This window comes from Rhincodon typus, chromosome 15 (genome assembly GCF_021869965.1).
Source record: "Rhincodon typus isolate 14 chromosome 15, sRhiTyp1.1, whole genome shotgun sequence".
Classification (NCBI taxonomy): domain Eukaryota; kingdom Metazoa; phylum Chordata; class Chondrichthyes; order Orectolobiformes; family Rhincodontidae; genus Rhincodon; species Rhincodon typus.
In genome coordinates this window covers 46,418,530-46,439,186 of record NC_063346.1, presented here as the reverse complement: position 1 = coordinate 46,439,186, position 20,657 = coordinate 46,418,530, and the positions used below count along the sequence as shown (strand labels likewise).

Here is a 20,657-nt window from a genome sequence, read left to right as displayed (position 1 = left end):
ACACTTCTACCATTCAGAGTCTACTTGTCAACCAATCAGAACTCTCCTCTCATACAGTATATTCTTTTTCATCTTAAATTGGGATCCTTGAAAATTGCCCTGCTGACTGCAAGGCAAAAAGGTTTGACAAAATGTGTCTTTTTTAACCAAAACTCAAAGACATTTTATTAAGGTACAGACATTACAGCAAAGAAATGAAGGCTGAGCTTTCTTCAATAATGAAAATAAACTGATTTTCAGTATCAAATAACTTTGAACAATGCTCTGCTCGTAATTTTCCTCAATAGTTGAGGCACCATTTCAATCAATAGGATCAAAATATTTTTCATGTCATAACCATGCTGACATATTTTGCTCACATTTGACTGGCATTTTACACTCCAAGAAGCATAAGAAATATTAAAAATAAGTTTAAAAACGTGATTTGCCACTATTAAACCTCAATGGATTTATTAACAAAATTTATTCAAACAGAGGACCTTTCTTTTTGCACAATCTGCCCTTTAATTATTTACAACAGTTTGTCTGGGTTGTTTTTTTTTTAAAAAACCAAATTTATATTAGCTGACTCTGTTTAAAAAAAAAACATGATCAGCTAGCTTTAGCCAAAATTATACATCAGTACCTCGGTTGATCTTGCCCTTCTATGTAGATCTGCCAGAACTTCACATAACCATCATGGCTCGCAGTTGCAAGTACTGTTCCATCTGGAGATAATGCACCCTCACTGATCCGCTGAAACAAAACACTATTTAGAAATGTTTCACCAGATATTCATTACAATTTCCAAGAGTTAATACAATATGGAAGCTCAAAGCCATTAAGACAAACATCATTGTTAACGACACAAAGATAAACAACACTGGGAGGATACAAACACATAATAAAAGTCAGGACTAAGCTATTCAGTCCCTTGACCCTTCTCTGCCAGTTGATGAGATTATGGCTGATCAGACAGTGGCCTCTACTTTCCTACCCTATCCTCAATATCCTTTGACTCCCTTGTCAATTAAGAAACTATCAAAGACAGCCTTAAAAAAATTCAATCACTTATAACATACAAATAGTAGTAGAGTTGCATCAATTAGTTTGTTAGATTTAAAGTCTGAAATTGATAGACTTCTGATAACCAGAGATATGTCAGCATATGGAGTGCAATGGCAAATCAGCCACCCCAGTGAATGGAAGAGTATTACTGTCCCTACTTCAGTGCAACACAAAGACCGGACAATCAGACATCTGATTCTTTAGATACCAAGAAATCATTCTATGAAAATGTGTGTCTGCAAAATCAGAAATATCTCAGCAGTATATATATTATTAAAAAGTGATATATACGTGCAAGTAGTCTTTGTTACGAGGAAAAACAATTCCAAGAGCAAGGAGTCGGAGATTTCTTTTATTGTAACTACTTCCAAGTATTCAATACCATCTAGGAAATGCCATTTATCAAGCCTGGCAAAACAAGGTTTGATATCTTTCACAACAAAATGTGATAATATATAAAATAAATACAAATAAAAGTACTCCATTCATGGGCACCAGCCTTTTCTTGTTTTTATAAGCAGAGTTGCTACTGCTAAGCATGTGACAAATGTGATTAGTCATAATAAAGTCAGGAGAAACTCAAACCATGCACTATAAAACGTTAAACAAGGAACACATAAAGCACATGTTTAATTTAGGTTTTGATTTCAATTAAACCTATACTTACTGCTGTGTGCCCTTTCACAATGATAAAGCCTTCTTTTACATCAGTTGCTTCAATGGGCCAAACACTATTACTGTTTCTTAGAATATCCAGATCCCAAACTTCAGCCTGTACGAAGTTACAAGTAGAAAGCACTTAAAACATCAAAGAAATGAAAACTAATCAACCAACACAAATAATAATAATTTAGTTCTCCCAACAACTCAATGGAAAAAGACATCATGTGGCAAGATACTGAAACATGAATATCAAGATCACTCATTTGGATCTTATCTATTTAAACATCATTAAAAATTTTCCTTCCTTAGTAAACAGTTAACAGGTAACCCAAATTACTAAAAGTTACACCAAACTGGAAGAGAGATAGCAGCAAAGAAAGAATATTCTTACTGTTTCATCTCGATTAATCAAGACATTTATGCTCCGATTCAAAACCGTTAGTGTGCAGAGAGAGTAAGTAGTTTCTTTGGTTACAAAAAGATCCAGTAAAATCCTAATATTACTAATTTCGAAGTATCTTACCCTATCTTCATGTAAAACAGCAAGCGTTTGATTTCCTTCATCATTTTCATCATTTTCCTCAGGAATAAAAGGGCACCAGATGACCCTCCTGTTTGCATTTAAAGGTGTTCCCTCAGGTCTCTTGATGTGCACTATCAGTTTTTCTCTGAACGTTCAAGTATAGGAACTGCTTTATTTATTACAGCATGTGTTTATTTAAACTATTAACTATATCAAGTTTTTATTCCAGACATAGCAAACAAAAAAAGTCGGGATTTCACAGCAGGCAGACATTCCAATTTCACCAAGACATGTAATACATACAGGGACCATTTGGCCTACTGTGTCTGCTCTCCAGTAAAACTTACTAACTAATCCAAGCTCCCTGCAATTTTTCCCCTCAGCAAAATATGCAATGCACTTTTAAATGTTCCTGCTGAATTTGTTTCCACCAAACTTCCAAGCAGTTCATTCTAAATCTTAAGACAGTCTAAGTTATTTCAAGTTACCTAAATGCTTGATGAAATCAACTTTGCCTTCTGGGTACCATTGTTTTCCTCACATTGCTCATATGAACTATGACAGGGCACAAAGGCCACATGGATAAGAGCCAGGTTAGAAAAGACCATCCCAAGAAAAGGCTTTCTGGCAGAGAAAACTAGAAACCAGACAACAGAGACAAAGAGAAGCTTGAACAGCAAAAAGTCAAAGAATAGAAGTTTTTGCGTCCACCCTGACCACCAAATATATAGAGTCATAGAGACATTCAGCATGGAAACAGTCCCTTCGGTCCAACTCGCCCATGTCAACCAGATATCCTAAATTAATCAAGTCCTTCTTGCCAGCATTTCGCCCATATCCCTCTAAACCCTTCCTCTCATCTGCCCATCCAGATGCCTTTTAAATGTTGTGATTGTACTACCCTCCATCAATTCCTCTAGCAGCTCATTCCATATATGCACCACCCTGTGTGTGAAAAAGCTGCCCCTTAAGTCCCTTCTAAATCTTTCCCCTCTCAAATTAAACCTATGTCCTCTAGTTTTAAACACCCCGACCCTGGGGGAAAGGCCTTGTCTATTTGACCCATCCATACCTCTCATGATTATATAAACCTCTATAAAGGTCACCCCTCAGTCTCCGACGCTCCAGGGAAAATATCCCCAGTCTATTCAGCCTCCCCCAAAGCTCAAACCCTTCAACCCTGGCAACATCCTTGCAAATGTTTTCCGATTCCTTTCAAGTGTCACAACATCCTTCCTATAGCAGGGAAACCAGAATTGCACACAGTATTCCAACAGCAGCCTAACCAATGTCCTGTACAGCCACAACATGACCTCCCAACTCCTCTACTCTATGCACTGACCAAAAAAGCAATCATACCAAACGCCACCTTTACTACCCTATCTACCTATGACTCCAAGGTCTCATTGTTCAGCAACACTCCCCATGACCTTACAACAAAGTGTACAAGTCCTGCCCTGATTTGTCTTTTCAAAATGCAGCACCTCACATTTATCTAAATTAAACTCCAACTGCCACTCCTCAGCCAACTGGCCCATCTGATCAAGATCCCATCGTACTCTGAGGTAACCTTCTTCGCTGTCCACTACACCTCCAATTTTGGTGTAATCTGCAAACTTACTAACCATAACTCCTCTGTTCACATCCAAATCATTTATAAAAATGATGAAATGCAGCGGGCCCAGCACCAATATAGTTTGCATAAGACTTTAAATCATTGCCTGAGTTTATTGCTATGGTTTTGATAATATGCTTGTTGTAATTTTATTTCATTAATCTCATAACTTAATATTTGATGGACCGTCTCATACTCCTTGTTAAAATCCATGTGGGCTGTATGAAATGTACTTAAGTCCATTAACACTCTCCATGGCCTTAAGAGACACAAATTCATCCCAACTGTCTTTCACTAGTGTGTGTTCAGGTATCTATTCTCAAATAGAACAATTCAATCATATCTTCACACATTTGATCATGAATTTGAATATATTCCATATGTAATAACGGAGCTTCCTAGCTGTCACTGAATCCTTCTCCCAAACTTATCTACTTGCAAATTATTACCGAAGTAAGTTTACAAGATAGTTATAATAATCAACTTTTGAACAACGTATAGCAGATCAATGTTTTATCTAAATTTTAATTAAGACTTTCACTGTCTATACAAGGATACTGTATTTTCCCACTTTCTTCATTCAGTTGCCAGACAAATAGGTTGCCTGCTTCATCAACGCATGCTAGTTGATTGGAATTGAGATGTGCAAAACCCAAGTCAGCAACTCCCTCGGTAAATCCTTTCAGCAAAGTTCGTTCAGCCATTCCAACACTCAACACACGTACCATGCCAACACCATTAGCCCCTGGGCAGAGGAAAATAAAAATGTTTAGTTTCCACGTAAATGTATAAATCAAAGTTCTTCAACCATATACCATCTATGAATTAATACTGAATGTCCTAAAAAATTCACTTTGCATTGACTAACTTTTAAATTTAATGACAATGTACAAAGCAAATTGCTTTAAATTCATCCACAACTAAAACCATACATGGATTCAAAACTGCTAACAGACAGGCACTTTAGGATCTTTCCAAATTGTCTCATTGTTACTCTAATATTCAAATATTCAAAAATTGTTAAAAACTGCAGCATGGGGTACCAGCGCTCTTCTTTGCTCCAAAGGAACTTCAGATCTCTTCAGTCCCAAATATTCCCACTGAAATATAGAGTGTGAGACCTGCAGTTTCAGAAATTGTGCATTGTTCATCTGCTAGATATAATCATTCTCACCTCTGATGACATACGCCAGATACTGATTTGACACTGCTATGAGGTTGCCATAGTAGTACTTCTGCTCCCATTCATACTTTGCCACAGGTTGTATTTTTACCTAAAACATGGAATACTCGTTTAGTCAGTCTGTTATAATAACCTTCCAAACTTAATACTGTTCAATTTCAACTTGCCAGACTTCCAATGTTTCTTGTCCTATTTTTAGCCATCATCACAAAACTCAATACTCATCCATCTCTTCAATCATTAAACTAACAAACACCCTGCACTTCAACAAAAGCGGAGGCAAAAAACCTACACCTGGAAGAGAGGTTCAATTCACAGTACTGTGTTGCAATACATTGCAATTTGACCAAATTCTTGTTTTTGGTCAATAATCTAAGTAAACTTAAAAATGGTGTCATTCAAATGTTGACTTAGATATTTTATTTGCATGAGCACTTCCCCTAAAATTCAGATTGAACATAAAGACGCTAATTAAACAACATTGAGCAAATAAAAATATCTTAATAAATAAAACTTACAAATCTATTTCTACACCAAACTGCCTTAGGATTCAATCAACATTTCTTCCAAGTTCATTGTAATTCATAAATGAAGCACCTTCCTATAGCAGATTCTCCAGTTTAAGGTGCAACACGAACAGGGCAATTCACATGCAATAGTGGTCACAGTGGAACTGCAATTAACAATGGCATGCAATACTATAAAGCACTATTCTCCATCTCTGCAGATGATTATTCAAATTGTGATCAGACATCAAGATAAGCATTTTAATGTTTGTCTTCAATTTGTTTTACTATTTTCTTTCAGACTACATAGAATAATACAAATATTGAATTATAATCAAGGCTGTGCTGAATGGAGGTAAAATTAATATTGCTTTAGGTGGATGATTGCATTGAAGATACCAAAATACAAACATTACACCAGGCTATGAGCGTCTGGGACTTGAATTGATGGCAAGTGATATCATTTGTGAAAAAGACATTTTATTCCATTCTTCTAACTTCAGAAGATTATATATCATAGCATATAAATGATCTTTGAAGCCTCAAAAAATCCTTCCAGAGTCATAGAGGTCTACAGCATGGAAATAGGCTCTTCGGACCAACTTGTCAATGCTGTCCTGTTTTCACAATTAAATTAGTCCCATTTGCCTGCATTTTGTCCATATCCCTCCATATCTACCCCATCCATGTACATGTTTAAATGTTTCAGAAATGATAAAATTGTGCTCACTTCTACCACTACCTCTGGCAACCCGTTCCAGACAAAGGATGGTACTTTGGAATAAGAATTATGCATTTGCACATAATGCAGCCTTGTCAATGATCCAAGATCAGTCCTGCCATTCACCGCACTGCATAAACTGCCTTCTCCATTCCATGCATGTCCAAGGAAGCCCCCAATTAGCTCAACTTAACAGCCAATCATGACACTGGAAAGAGTGATCCATTAGGGTAGCAAATGCAAGAAAAAAAATTCATCTCCCAGGCAGCAATCTAGATCAACAGGTGCTGTTGATGTCTCAAAGTTTACAACTCCCAATGATGGTCAATACTCATACCTTGGGTACCTAGATTTATTCCACTCACCATAAACGTATCCCTTCAATGGCTTACCAAAGAACACCTCCAAAGATTGAACAATGAATGTTCGATACCTTGTACATCTGCAATTTGGATGTTATTCTTCACGGCTCCCCCTTGATTTTATTGGCAATATAGGATCTGAACTCATCTCACACTTATAACTGCATCTTTTGCATAGTTCACAGAACACCTGCTCTACACACTATCAATTCCACAACTTCACTCCATCTACAACCATCCAACAGCTGTCACAGACATGCACATGAAATTCCTCCATTTTTAGTATGGTTTTTTGTACATTTTTATAACAAACATCTTAATCATTCTGCTACCTGCCATATCTTGTTATGTCCACTGGTTTTCACAAGAAATATTTTTGAACCTTTCCACTCCACACCCGAGTAGCTGGGCATTTAATCCATATTGCTGATGTGAGTTAATGGCTATGTGTTATTTTGCCACTGTCTGCATGAAGAATCACCGAAATTGGTAATTTTAGTGTTGAGGCTTACTGGTGGCATCAAAAATCTTGGTCTTCTGTTGCAACTCTAGGCTCTACAGCAACAAGGTGCTGCTCTAAAATCTTTGCTGGATTCAGGGTTTGATTTGACCCACTTAAGTGCAAAAATATCTATTGCATTTGCAGTGATGATGAAACTGTTCTGACAATTTGAGGACCTATGATAATACATGCTTCTAGAGATCAGGCCAATGGCTAGTTCTTGTTCTCATGGCATATTTGATCTTGAGCACCCTTTAGAGAAGATTGCTTCATCAACTCTTGCGCCAGTTTTTCACCAACACGAAATTCCCTCATTGCAACAATTACTTGCACAGTCTGCTCTGAGCGAGCATGTCTTAAAACTCTCATACATCATCTTGGTGACGTTGCCTGCTTGTTCCCAGGCATCAGCTTCCGGGGCAAGTAAAAATGCTTTTCTGAGGTGAAAAATTGATATCAACTCCAAATGCAAGCACACAATTTCATAACAGAAAACAAGTACTAACATAAGCCAAGTATAGGCCTAATGAATAACATTTACTTAGAAATTTTTAGTCTTTTTTTTACCTTGTTGCTACCCCTGGCCTTATTACTGATGCTAGAATCGTTGCTTGCCACTATTTCCACTTCTTTGGCAGTTATAACACAATTTGAACTGTCATCACCTGTTAGGTATCTGGAGAAAGACAATCAAAATATCAGTGCAGGCCAGTATCGTTTAAAAACTAGCATGTTGCTCACTGGCACAGTGCATTGAATTACACATTAAGAAAATTCTCCACAGATTGGCAGAATTTTAATTTGGATTTAAGATTGGCTATCTCACATGATTAATAGATCACAGAAAGGGCAATATCTTTCCTGAATAGGAAGTGGCAAAGTACTGGAATCAAACCCACACATAACGCACTCGTGTACCTGAGAAGTCACCAGTAAAGGTGAAACAAAGGTCTTTAGTGCATCCCACTAGCAGGGTTTTCTCTCTCATTTTTTGGAGCAAGAACAGGAGATGCAGTTGGAAAAAAAGAAAGGCTGGACGGGCTGGGACTTTTTTCACTGGAGCATAGGAGGTTGAGAGGCGAGCTTAGAGAAGTTTAAAAAATAATGAGGGGTATAGGTAGAGTTAGTGGTAGTTGTATTCTCCTTAGGATGGAGGATTTCAAGACTAGGGCACACATTTTTAAGAAAAGAGGAGAAAGATTTAAAAAAGATGCAAGAGGCAAATTTTTTGCACAGAAGGCGGTTCACGTGTGGAATGAACTTCCTGAGGAAGACATTTGGATGAGTACATAAATAAGAAAGTTTTGGAGGGATATGGGCCAAGAGCAAGCAGGTGGGAATAGTTTAGTTTGATATTATGCTCGGCATAATCTGATTGGACCAAAGGGTCTGTTTCCAGGCTGTGCGACTCTATGACTATGACACTAAAGCATGTTAATTTAAAAAGATACTTCTTCCAAACAGAAAATCATACATTTAACAATAATTTTTTTTTAAAAGTAGCACAACTCGTACATTTCCTGATTTTGCTGTAGGTTCAGCTTGTCCAAATTCGTACTGTTTGATTCTCTGAGAATAGGCCCATCTCCAGCTGCAATGGGATCTGGAACCAGCAAACCATTCAATTCGCCATTGTATGATGCAGGTTTCTTTTGGTTGTCAACTGTTGACTCTATAAACAGAAGGAATTACATTAAATGTGTAAAAAAATCTGTGCCACAAAGTAAGGAAAGCTGCGATTTCTTACAAATGGCAAACCTGCCTTGAATTAAGATGGCTACAGTTACAGCATGGAACTAAATATGAATGTATTAATAGTTTTGAAAATTCACTTATTACAAATTATAAAAGCATAGCCATGGCAACATCACTACACTTTGTCAAATAAAAATTGACATTTTAAGAAGAGGAAGATCAGTTATTTCTACAATGAAATAGGTAGCTAAGGTATAGAATTTGCAGGAGGACTGAAGACAATTGCAACAACCTGACTCTGTTCAGCTGAACAAGACTGTGGCTCACTTAAGGCTAATCAGATGGTGAGCAAGCAATCCAATAACACAAACAATTTCAGTGTGTTAAGTTGGGTGGGGGAAGAGTATACACATGGAAGGGGATAATGTTATTAGGGGAAAGGATGTAAATTGCAAAGAATAAAAAGCAAAGTAATTCAACAAAACTCCAGAGGTACAACAAGGGGCAGAGAGAGATGTCATTGCTGCAAATAAGTAATCTCTGAATTACAAAGCAGGTAAGAGTCAATCCAAATAAGGATAATTTCACTTGGCATGAAAACCGCAGGACAGTGCTACAGATCAAAGATTAGGAGGATAATTCAGTCATGAGATAGCATTTATTACAGCTGCCCTCATCCAATATCAGGGTTAGAAAGGTAGAAAGAAACATTCATTAGACATTGGAAACGCGAATAAGGTTTCAGAGATGAAAAAGCAATTACAGATGAAAGAACCAACTTGCAAAGCGTAAAAAGCATGTTTCTGTGAGAACAAGTTGCCAGTTTTAGGGAGATATACAATAACTGAGAAAAATGAACTACTGACAATAACAGCTAACATGAGGAAAGGAAGATGTATCAACAGCTGTATGGGAATAATACTATTTGAGACATCAGTCAGAAGGGAATTGAGGCAGCAGGTAATGACAACTAGACGGAATATGGAGAAGAATTGGCAAAACAATATAAACAGAACCGGTACAGGAGGCTTCCAAGGAGGCAGAAAAGCTACTCCACTTGGCCACATACATCAAATCCATCTGTCTGTACCTGGTATGCTTCTTATTTGAGCACGTCACATTTCTTACACTACTTCTCATCCCTGCTTTCAAGTTTTTGTTGTTACCATTCTCAAACTGGATTGATTTCTTCAGATAGTCTGAACAGTTCTGCTATCTTGTGGTAAAATCCACATATGAGCAAAATATATTAAAGTCAGCAGCCTTTTAATTTGAAGTTACAGATAGGGGAGTCAAAGCCAAAGGAACAGCTATCCAAATGAAGTTCTTGCGAGTTGAAGGTACAAGAGCTAGGAATGCTGTTTAGAAGATCAAAATATATCAATGAGGGAGCTGGGGAGCAAGTATTTCCAAGCACTGAAAGGAGAGGAAAAACAAAGTAGTGACCAGAAATGACCTCAACGATAATTAAATTTGACACAATAGAAAGATAACATTCCCCATAAAAACACCAGAGATCCAACGGCTAGACTATGAGGCAAGATTACATAAGCTAGGCTTGTTTGCCCAGAGATATACAAGATTCGTGGGTGATTTGATAAAGCTTTCTTTAGGAATTTTTAGAACTAAAAGGTAGAGAAACATTTTCCACAATGAGTGTCTTGAACAATGGGATATAACTTTAAAAATCAGACACAGGCCATTCAAAAGGAGATTAGAAAACCCTTCAGGCAAAGGCTGGTAGAAACGTAGAAAACTTGACAAAAAAGGATGGCAGCTCATTTATAAATCTGAGATCAATAGCATCTCCTTCACCATGGGAAATAAGTAATTTTTCTTTTATTCATGAGGAGTGGGTGTCGTTGATTAAGCCAGCATTTACTGCCTGTCCCTAATTGCCCAAGTGGTGAGCTGTTTGGATCTGAAGTCCTGGGGGTGCAATGACATCCTTTGTTGTTAATAAGGGAGTTCCATGGTTTCGACCCATCAACAGTGAAGGAATAACAATATACTTCCAAGTTAGCATGGTGCTTGGCTTGGATAGGAACTGCATTGCAGTTTTCCTAGGTATCTACTGACGTTGTCCTTCTAAGATGATGGGTCTGGAAGATATTGTCAAAGGAGCCTTGATGAGTTACTGCGGTGCATCTTGAGCAGATGGTACACTCTGCTGCCATTGTGAGTTGGTTGTGAAGACAGTGAATGCTGAAGGGGGAGGATGGGGAACTGATCATGCAGATTGCTTTGTCCCGGATGGTATCAACCTTCTTAATATGTCACAACGGGGGTTAATGCAGTTCAGACATAATTTAGCCATGATCGCACTGAATGATAGGACAGACTTTGCAGGCTGCATAGACTATTTGAGCTTTATTTTATTCCTATTAAGTGATCAAATACAAGACAGGAGAAAAGACCTGGCAAGCTAGGTGAGGTGAGGTGAGGTGAAATCACCAAGATGTAAACTGAGTTTGCTGTGGCTAAGAGCAGACCTTAGCCAAGAAATCAGGACGTTTGCTGGGTTGGTAGACATTAAAGAGAAGAAATCTGAAAGAGGATGATATTTTCATACAAGGACAAAGTGTTAGAACAACAGAGTTGAACAATACAAATGCTGAGTACAGCATGCAGTTATATGGAAGAGCTTTTATACGGAAGGTATTGTCACCTGCAAGCCAAATTTCCATCCGACTCAGGATTTGAGTGGCCTAACATATTGGATAGGACAGACCACATTTGCAACATTCTGGAAGGTAATGCTGCCCCAGTGAGATTGATTGTTTGGCCAAGTAAAGAGATCTGGGAGGTTATAAATTCTAGCTCCTTAATGAGACCATCTGGATCCAGGATTTTTCCCTAATCATCTCACTCAACTTAAGATTAAGAAAGCCAAATGGAATAAGACATGGAATGGGTCTGAAGATCTGGCTTAATTCTTCCCTATGGAATGAAACAAACTTAGATTATTACCATTCTCCAACTAAGTTTCAGGCAATTTATAATATCCAATATATTGCAAGGATCCAGGAATTTCTCTTCAATAATGCAACTCTCCAGCAAAGAGACACTGGGATTCAAAAGTTAGCAATATAGAAGACTTGAGACACAACATAAATCCTTAATAATAAAGAAGTTTATTAAAGAACTGAGCACACAATTCACAATTTCTAAGAGATTCATTCATACCCCTTCGTTTACCTCAACAGCTGACAACATTTAAACTGTTTATACCAAGTTATCAACTAATTTCTTATGTATAGTCATAGTGTCCCAAGCAAGCAAGCCTGTCCCTTTTAAGTCCCCAAATAAAGTAACCAGGTAAGATTATTCTACCTTGGATTTCTAAGAAAATAGTTGAGTTGTAAGATGAGGGGCTTGTGATGTCTCTTTTCAAGGCTAATTTGTGTTGAGATTAAAGGGTTATTTCTGATAGCTTGAAGTTGGTCAACTGTGCCAAAAAAAAGTTTACTGCAGTTTAGATCAATCAGCATAAAAACACTACCAAATATTACACCATGGTGGCTTTCCTAACTGTTGGAAAAACTGTTTCATCAGTGTTTTATCCTGTGGCAAGCTTTATGACATTAGCAGTGGAACCATCCCATCATGAATTAGTCTTACTGTATTATGATGAGGTAACTCGTTTCATTCAGATACCCACAATCATCCACATTACAGAGATTAATGTTTTCAGAAAGTCCACCTGTTAAACAAATATTTAGCCCTCGTTTATTGGAAAATAACTCTTCGAGCCTTTTAGCATCTCAAAGTGGCTAGATTCCTTCACTGAAACTTTGGAAAATTCATCCCTTGATTGTGGAATATTACCCAAAAGAGAGCACTCGTTAGTTTGGTCTGTTGTTCTGGAAAAGATGGTGACTTATCGCATGAAGGCAGAGGCTCAGAGCAGTCATTTACACTCAGGAGGGACTGAAGTCACAAATGCTGGCAGCAATTTTGCAGCCAAAGACACCAAAATGAATAATTTTACCGAGATACAGTCAGAGTAAAAAAAGTGTGGTCACTGCTGTAATACAAGAAACACAGTAGCCAGTGTACGCTCAGCAAAATTATACTAACAGTAATGTGATAACAACAAGATCATCCAGTTACATTAGAGACAAGCAACATTTTAAACTAACAATATTTTCACCCACCAGTATGTGTGTACTGATGCAGAATGAAACACGGTACAACAGACCCAACAGCCTATCATATTCTACTCTAATCAGGAAAGGGACAGTTAGGTTAGAAATGCAAGCCCTGGTTTTACCTTCAATGTATTTGTAACTGGACTTATGCATGTGGTTAATCTATAAGCACAAACACTTATGCAGAAGTGTTAGAATGGTGCTGCACTAAATCTGCAGCTTGTCAAATCTCAAAACATAGAATTTGACAACACTCCAGGGTTAGAGATGTTCACGTATTTGACATTCCTGTCAATACCAGACTGGCTGGCATGCAAGATCCATTATTATAGCATCATAGAGCTGTACAGCATGGAAACAGACCCTTCAGTCCAACTCATCCATGCCAATCAGATATCCTAAATAAATCTAGTCCCATTTGCCAGCATTTGGCCCATATCCCTCTAAACCCTTCCTATTCATATACACATCCAGGTACCTTTTAAATTTTGTAATCGTACCAGCCTCCACCACTTCCTCTGGCAGCTCATTCCATATATGCACCACCCTCTGCATGAAAAGGTTGACCCTCAGGTCCCTTTCAAATCTTTCCCCTCTCACCTTTAACCTATGCCCTCTAGTTTTGGACTCCCCACCTGGGGAAAAGACCTTGACTATTCACCCCTTCCATCCCCCTCATGATATTATAAACCTCTAAGGTCACCCCTCAGCCTTTTGAAACAAATTATGAACTGAAGGTTTTTATCCTTGAACCTTGAAAGCCATGATATGTACCACAACAAAATGTATACCTATAGGGTTAGTATGCTCAGTAGTCATGAAACATTGAAGTTCTTTTTACCGCACAAGTTTTAAAAAGTTTCTTTCCAGAAAAGACATTAATTTCATAACATATAACGTAAACTGACTTAGAATGACAGGTTCATTTTCATGTACATAACACACTATATAAAATGAAAAAGATTGCAAGCTTGCAAATATTAAGCAAACCATCACCGTTTATAAACACTTTCAACCAAGTCAAAATTAAACTTGATGAAGCATGAGAATATCAGAAGAAAAAACTCAAGAGGGTCTGTCAACATAATTCTGTATTAGTTTAATAACACATTGTGTTGATCTGAACTAAGCAATACTTTCTACCATTATAATTGAACAGGAAGGGGATTCAGAAGATAATTTACAGCATCAATTCAAATTAAAAAGTCTTGATACAGGTTATGATCAAGCAGGCCAAATTATCAACACAACTAGTTTCTTGGCTCCTTTAAGAATAAAGCCAACAAACGTTGACTGTCAGTGCATCCACATCTGAACTTAACTACAAGCTGTCAAAACAATCAAGTCAGAAATTTCTGCCTGCACGTTAGACTGCGATAAACAGTGTTATTCAAAGTAACGAAATTGAAAGTCGACTGTCTGACCAGTGAAACATATTCAACAACAAAAACAAATTGGTTCCAAAGGAGGGTCACTACACCCGAAACGTTAACTCTGCTTTCTCTGCACAGACACTACCAGACCTGCTGAATTTCTCCAGCAATTTCGTTTATTGTTTCATATTTCCAGCATCCGCAAGTCATACCTGGCATCAGCAAAGACACCACCCTCTGGAACTACTACATTCGAGCAGCCAACCCTACGACACGGACAACGGGCCGGTAGCAGTTCCCCGACTCTGAGAGAACCATCTGAGTAACTAATCCCCGCGTAGGGAAAAGCAGTGCCCTCAGGAGACAGCCAACCTACGGTGGAGGTCCCGGTAACCGAGGCCTGGACTCCGGTTTAAAGCGATTCGCTCCACCCAACCTCCAGGACTCCCGGGTAGCCGCCTCCCAGCCCCGGTATGCCAGCCGCCTCCAGGGCTTCACGCAGCCTTTAAACAAAGCGGCCCGGGCTCTATACTTACCGGAGACCCGGTCCAGCTTTAGCATATCCCGCAGGTGCTGTGTAGCATTCTCAATATCCATCTTAGACGCCTGGCTCAGTGGCGACGCCATTGCGGCGGCGGTGGCCCGAAAACCAGAGCGATGCGCACGCAGCCACCCCGCCAAACAGTCGGCAGTGCCACGGACAAACAGGTCCCTTCCGGTGTGATCACAAACTCTCCCTCCGACTGCCGGACCCCAGCACAACAGACCGTCCTGGAACAATACGACGCACCTCATCACTAAATAATTTTGTACTCCTAAATCCTGAGAATGAATAATAGAGGAAAGGGAGAAAAAAAATAACTTACACCTCGGAGTAGTTTTTTTTTAAATAAAGAAGCTCTGGAAAGCCCTGTTTTATTTTGAGAAAACGATTAACAACTTGTGTATTTTTAAACCTTTTCCAGTGATAATGAAGAACAAGGTTCATTCATGCCTGATATGATGATGTACCAATGGATGCATGTGTAAGTTTCACGAAGAAAGGGGAAATATGTTGCAGAAAAAAATCATACGGTGTGAAATGGAATGCTAATTTAGGTTAAGGGATGGGTCTATAGAAATGCAGGACCAAACATTTGAGGGCTTATTCCAGAAAGCACAGAATAGTGGCAGCTTTGAGTTGTGAACGTGTCCTGTTTTTGGGACGGTTCAATATGCTCTCAAGTCGGAACACAATGCAGGACAATATAACAAAAACAGAAGTTGCTGTTTTGAACAGTTCTGAGGAAAGGTCACCGAACCCCAAACGTTAACTCTGATTTCGCTCCACAGATGCTACCAGACCTGCTGAGCTTTTCGAGCACTTTCTCTTTTTGTTTCAGATTTCCAGCATCCGCAGTTTTATTCGGATTTTTTTTCCTGTTTAGTGCAGGACAATTGAAATCTGAAAACATCAATAAGGAGGGGGAAAATAGATCATTAAAGGAATTTACCCAAAATATATAAACAGATAGAAAAAGTTTCTTCAGATATTTAAAAAGAGTTAACAAAGCAAAAAGAAGTAGCCAATGAAACAATTGATGCATTGGTTTTAATTTCCCAAAACTCATTCGATTCAGGGAAGGTTTCTTTAGATTGAAAAATAAGTAGTCTAACTCCATTCGTCAAAAAAGGGAAGCAGGAAACTTGAAATTACAGGCCAATTAACATAACATTTATCATAGGGAAAATGCTTAAGGCTATTATTAAAGATGGTACAACAAGACACGTGGATAAATTTAAGGTAATCAGGAAGATGGAGAAAGATCCCAGAGAGAGGTACAAATAGATTGTTGATAGTCAGCCAGGGAAGAAGAAAAGCTAGATAGCTGGTAATGGAGACTGTGTGTGTGTAAAAATAAGTTGGCTGTGCTGAAAGATAAGGATGGAGGTGTTTAGGTTCTAAAATTATTGAACTCAATATCGAGTCCAGAAGGCTGCGAAGTCACACATGGAAAATGAGATGCTGTTCGTCCAGCTTGTGCCGAGCCTTGCTGGAGAACGGCAGCAGCTGAAACAGAACGTTAGCATGAAAACACAATGATGTGTTGAAGTGGGAGGTAACAGGAAGCTTATGGTCATTTTTTACGGACAGAACATAGATGGTCTACAAAGCGGTCACCTTGCTTGCATTTCATCTCCCCGATGTAGAGGAGACTGCATTGTGAGCACTGAATACAGTCGACTAGATTTGAGTGAAGTGCAGGTAAATTGCTGCTTCACCTGGAAGGGGTGTCCAGGGCCTAGAATAGTGAGGAAATTGTAGGTAAACAGACAAGCATTGCAAGTTCTGTGATTCCATGAGAGGGTGTCCCAGAGGGAACTGTCCCTGGGGAATGCTGACAAGGGAGGGGATGGGAGGGGAATGTGTGTCTGGTAGTGCCAACCTGCTGTAGCTGGTAGAAATGTCTGCTTATGATGCTTTGGATGCAGAGGCCAGTGAGATGGAAAGTAGAGATTGGGGGACCCTAGTGTGGATGTGGGAGGGAAGAGAAGGGAGTTGGCAGAAGTGCAGGTGATGGGTCTGACCTGGCTAAGGGCACCGTCAACCACAGTGGTGGGAAATCCTTGGTTGAGGAAGAAGATGGAGTACTTTTCTCCAGATGCTATCAATTCTGAAAAAGGATCATTCTGCTTTCCCTGCACAGACATGGCCAGATCTTGCGATTTTCTTTTTTTTTTTCTCCAGCAATTTCTGTTTCTGTTCCAGATATTTACTGTTGGTTTGGTATGATCCTAAACACCATTAACTTAAATTTACAGAAAATAATTATCAATTGAATAGAAAATTCAGACCTTTTCGCACAATCCTGCTATGACCTTAGTGAGAATGCAATGGATTAACTGCAGATTAGGCAACGTCTAAATCCCGATCTGGGATGAGAGTTTCCTGACACCTCATCAAATCAGAGGTCCGAGTTTCTCCTCAGTCCAAACACAGCTATCAGCAAAGGGCCATTGTTCTAAAACTAGATGTTCTCACTTCCCAGCCTTGTTTAAAAGATGGAGCAGACTGAGTGACACAGAGCGTGACCTGGCCTAACAGCTCATTGAATGGCAAGTGTGTGAACTTAGCTAATATTCAAGCCTGAATCAAATGAGAAGAATCATACCAGACACGAAACATTAACTCTGTTTCTCTCTGCACAAATGCAGCCAAACCTGAAATTTTCCAGTAATTTCTATTTTTTATTTGAGAAAAGAAGGATTTTTTTGTTATATAGAGTCTGAGGGGGCATTGGTGACTGCTTCCACTGCCCAGTATAGTATATGTCAATTTAAGTATGAAGCTCCCACAGCACGCAGACAACCAACGGTATCTCAAGTGGTGCATATGCAAGAGACTTAGATGAAAGAATCGTGACAACTTTGGTAATCTCACTATCACTGTATAGGAAAGGTATATCTCGGCACTGCCACATCAATGCAGCTATCATATTACTATCTGTGATGTAAACATTGATACAGGGTTCAAGAAAGGATTTCCTCTCATTAGTTGTATCGGTGGGTTGGAAGCAAAAGGTAGGACTCCAAATGGACCAAATTTCTTCCCCACATTGCGTTCTCCAGACATTATGCTGTCAGTCTCTATGCTGACTGAAAATACCATGCATTGTTCTCCTCATAATAGATGATACTGGATCCAGAATGAAGTCACAGACTGGCTTACTTGGATTTCTTAGGTCACAATGGCACAAGTAAGCTTCTCCCCCTTCTAAGCAAAAGTGCAGTAGTGTTTCATAGCTCACATCGTTGTATAATTGTTTTTGCATATAGGTGATGATTAGGCTATTTACTGGCCCTTTCTCCATTTCTGGGTACCTGTTTGTTCTGGTTTTATAGCCCCTGTTATTTGCTTTCTTGTTTCCATACATCAAGTTGTTTGACTTTTCCTTCTTCTCCCTGGTTCCACATAGGATACCTTCGATGATCCCTGGGACCTTTGACTGGCTATGATAGGTACATTACACCAACATATCATGCATAAACACAGAAGATTGTCTAGCTCTCCCTTTGTCTGTATTCATCTTGTAGGTAGTTCTCATTATGTATTTCTCCCCTGTAACTTTCAAATGTCTCAGTTAATATTCTTTTCATTTTAAACTTTACTCACTTACCAATACCACTATTTCAGTTTCCCATTGGATTATAAGTCAGTATATTGGCAATTTGAGATGTTTTCTTGTTCTTCAGGCCACAATAAGCATTTTGTCAAATAACTGAAAATTCTGAAACCTGGTCTGCAGGGCATTTTCACCATGATCCCCTCATGTTAGTTACTTCAGATGTAAAAATCAGTTCAGCACCTTTACACAGTCATCCCAACATCATGCCACACATGCTTGACTTTAAGGTGATAGTCGAAGATCGAAAGTGGTGCAGGAGTGCTTGCATCTCCTCCCTGTTTGGTCCCAGTGTTTTAGTGACTATATCATCCACTTAAGTTCTCTTTTACAAAAAGTCATGGTCAAGGGCACACATATTTCCAAGGAAAGCTATCAGTTAATTTCAACATCAATTAATTAATCACCTCTACTTTCTTTTCATGTGATATATTTCATTTAACAACACCTGTCATTAAAGTTTAATTCTAAGTGTGCATCCCCTTGATTGACTGATTTTACCTGATTCAGGAGCTCTGGAAAAACATTACTGTCCTGTTTAAAAGAAAATATTTTCATAACATCTTTAAAACTGATGAAACATTGCTGCGTGGTTCGAGGCATTACTAAATTCTATTTATTGTTGTTCTTTGTGTTCAAAATAAATCTCAAAAATAACTTCCTCGACTTTCTTCTTTTAAAATGATTCCAAAAACTGAAAAATTCAAATTTATGTTCAGCCTCAGCTGTTGAAGAATAGGTTTTGTGGTGAATTTATTTCTTCACAAACAATCATTCCTTTTCTTCAAAAAAAAATCTTAATACCATCTAGGCAACTTCCGTTAAAATATTCTAATTTAAAATAAGTCTGGTCTGGCATACATGTGACTCCAGACCCACAGCAATGTGGCTGACTCTGAACTGCCCTCTGGCAATTAGAGATGGGCAATAAATGCTACCTGGTCAGTGACACCCTCATTCCATGAATGAATAAATAAAAAGAGATAAAGGACTTCCCAAGAATTTCAAATTGTCTTTTCCTTGACTTTGCCCAAATATTCCAGTCAATTTCAAAAAACGAGACAAGAATACAGAGTAGATATTTCTCATCTCTTTTGTTTACCATTTTTCTCCTTAAAACAATTTGCAAATTCTGAATTGCATGTCTGTCAAACTTCAGCTTTTTTTTGTGTTTTGGGAACAAATTGTAGTCGTTCAGAGCACAGGAAGCTTTGCTTGAAATTAAAATTTCAAAGTAAAGCTCATAACTCTGCACAGAAATTCACTTTTTAAATTCTTCATTAAATAAATGCTTTTTTAGTCTCTGATGCTTTCAGATCACCTCTTGTCTTAGCAACAACTTCACTTGAATGTAAGTTTTGCTCTCACTTTAAATTACGGAATCTGTCTGAGTGCACTCCAGCGACGACATCTTTAATTTCGTTCAAGAAAGGAATCGTGCATGTTTGAGACGGTGCTGGAAACTCTCTTGCTCACCCTTTCAACCTCTGTCCTTGATATATCCTGTGTGACATTGTACACCAGCTTCACCTCACTGCATTGCAGTGATGAGGCAGAGGGGTAAGCATTTTCCACTGTGCTCTCGTACCAGACAATCTCTGGAGGAATTCACTTTCTCCCACACTGTATTTTGGCCTGCATTTGGCCAAATCCCTCCAAATTTTTCCTATTCATGTACTTATCCAAATATCTTTAAACGTTGCAACTGTACCGGCATCCGCCACTTCCTCTGGCAGTTCTTCCACACATGAACCACTCCCCGTGAAAAAGTTGCCCACTTGTCCCTTTTTTAAAAAGCTTTCTCCTCACCTTGAAAATATGCCCCCTAGTTTTGAATTACCCCACTCTGTGGAAGATACCCATGCTATTCACCTTATCTATGCGTCTCATGATTTTATAAACCTGCATAAGGTCACCCCTCAACCTCCTACACTCCATTGAAAGAAGTCCCAGCCTATCCAGCCTATTTTTATAACTCAAACCTTCCATTCCCAGTAACATCCTGGTAAAATCTTTTCTGAACCCTGTCCAATTTAATAGTATCCTTCCTATAGCAGGGTGACCAGAACTGCACACTGTACTCCAGAAGAGGCTTCACCAACAGCCTGTACAACCTTAACGTGACATCCCAACTCCTATACTCAAAGGTCTGA

General features: G+C 38.7%; 1 protein-coding gene across 3 annotated transcripts in view; it reads right to left on the bottom strand.

Annotated features, from left to right (window-relative positions):
* edc4 (enhancer of mRNA decapping 4) overlaps positions 1-15,067 on the bottom strand; it is a 96,540-nt gene extending 81,473 nt beyond the window's left edge. Inside the window, exons 1-8 of one of the 3 annotated variants that reach the window (XM_048605691.1) lie at positions 14,878-15,067; positions 8,638-8,794; positions 7,690-7,798; positions 5,023-5,122; positions 4,407-4,593; positions 2,234-2,378; positions 1,715-1,819; positions 626-735 (exon numbers count right to left, since the gene is read on the bottom strand). In XM_048605691.1, coding sequence (XP_048461648.1) covers positions 626-735; positions 1,715-1,819; positions 2,234-2,378; positions 4,407-4,593; positions 5,023-5,122; positions 7,690-7,798; positions 8,638-8,794; positions 14,878-14,968 — 1,004 coding nt within the window. In that variant the 5' untranslated portion in view covers positions 14,969-15,067. The remainder of the gene's footprint in view (positions 1-625; positions 736-1,714; positions 1,820-2,233; positions 2,379-4,406; positions 4,594-5,022; positions 5,123-7,689; positions 7,799-8,637; positions 8,795-14,877) is intronic. The other 2 variants (XM_048605689.1, XM_048605690.1) reach the window with 2 other exon arrangements.
* Between the last annotated feature and the right edge of the window lie 5,590 nt (positions 15,068-20,657).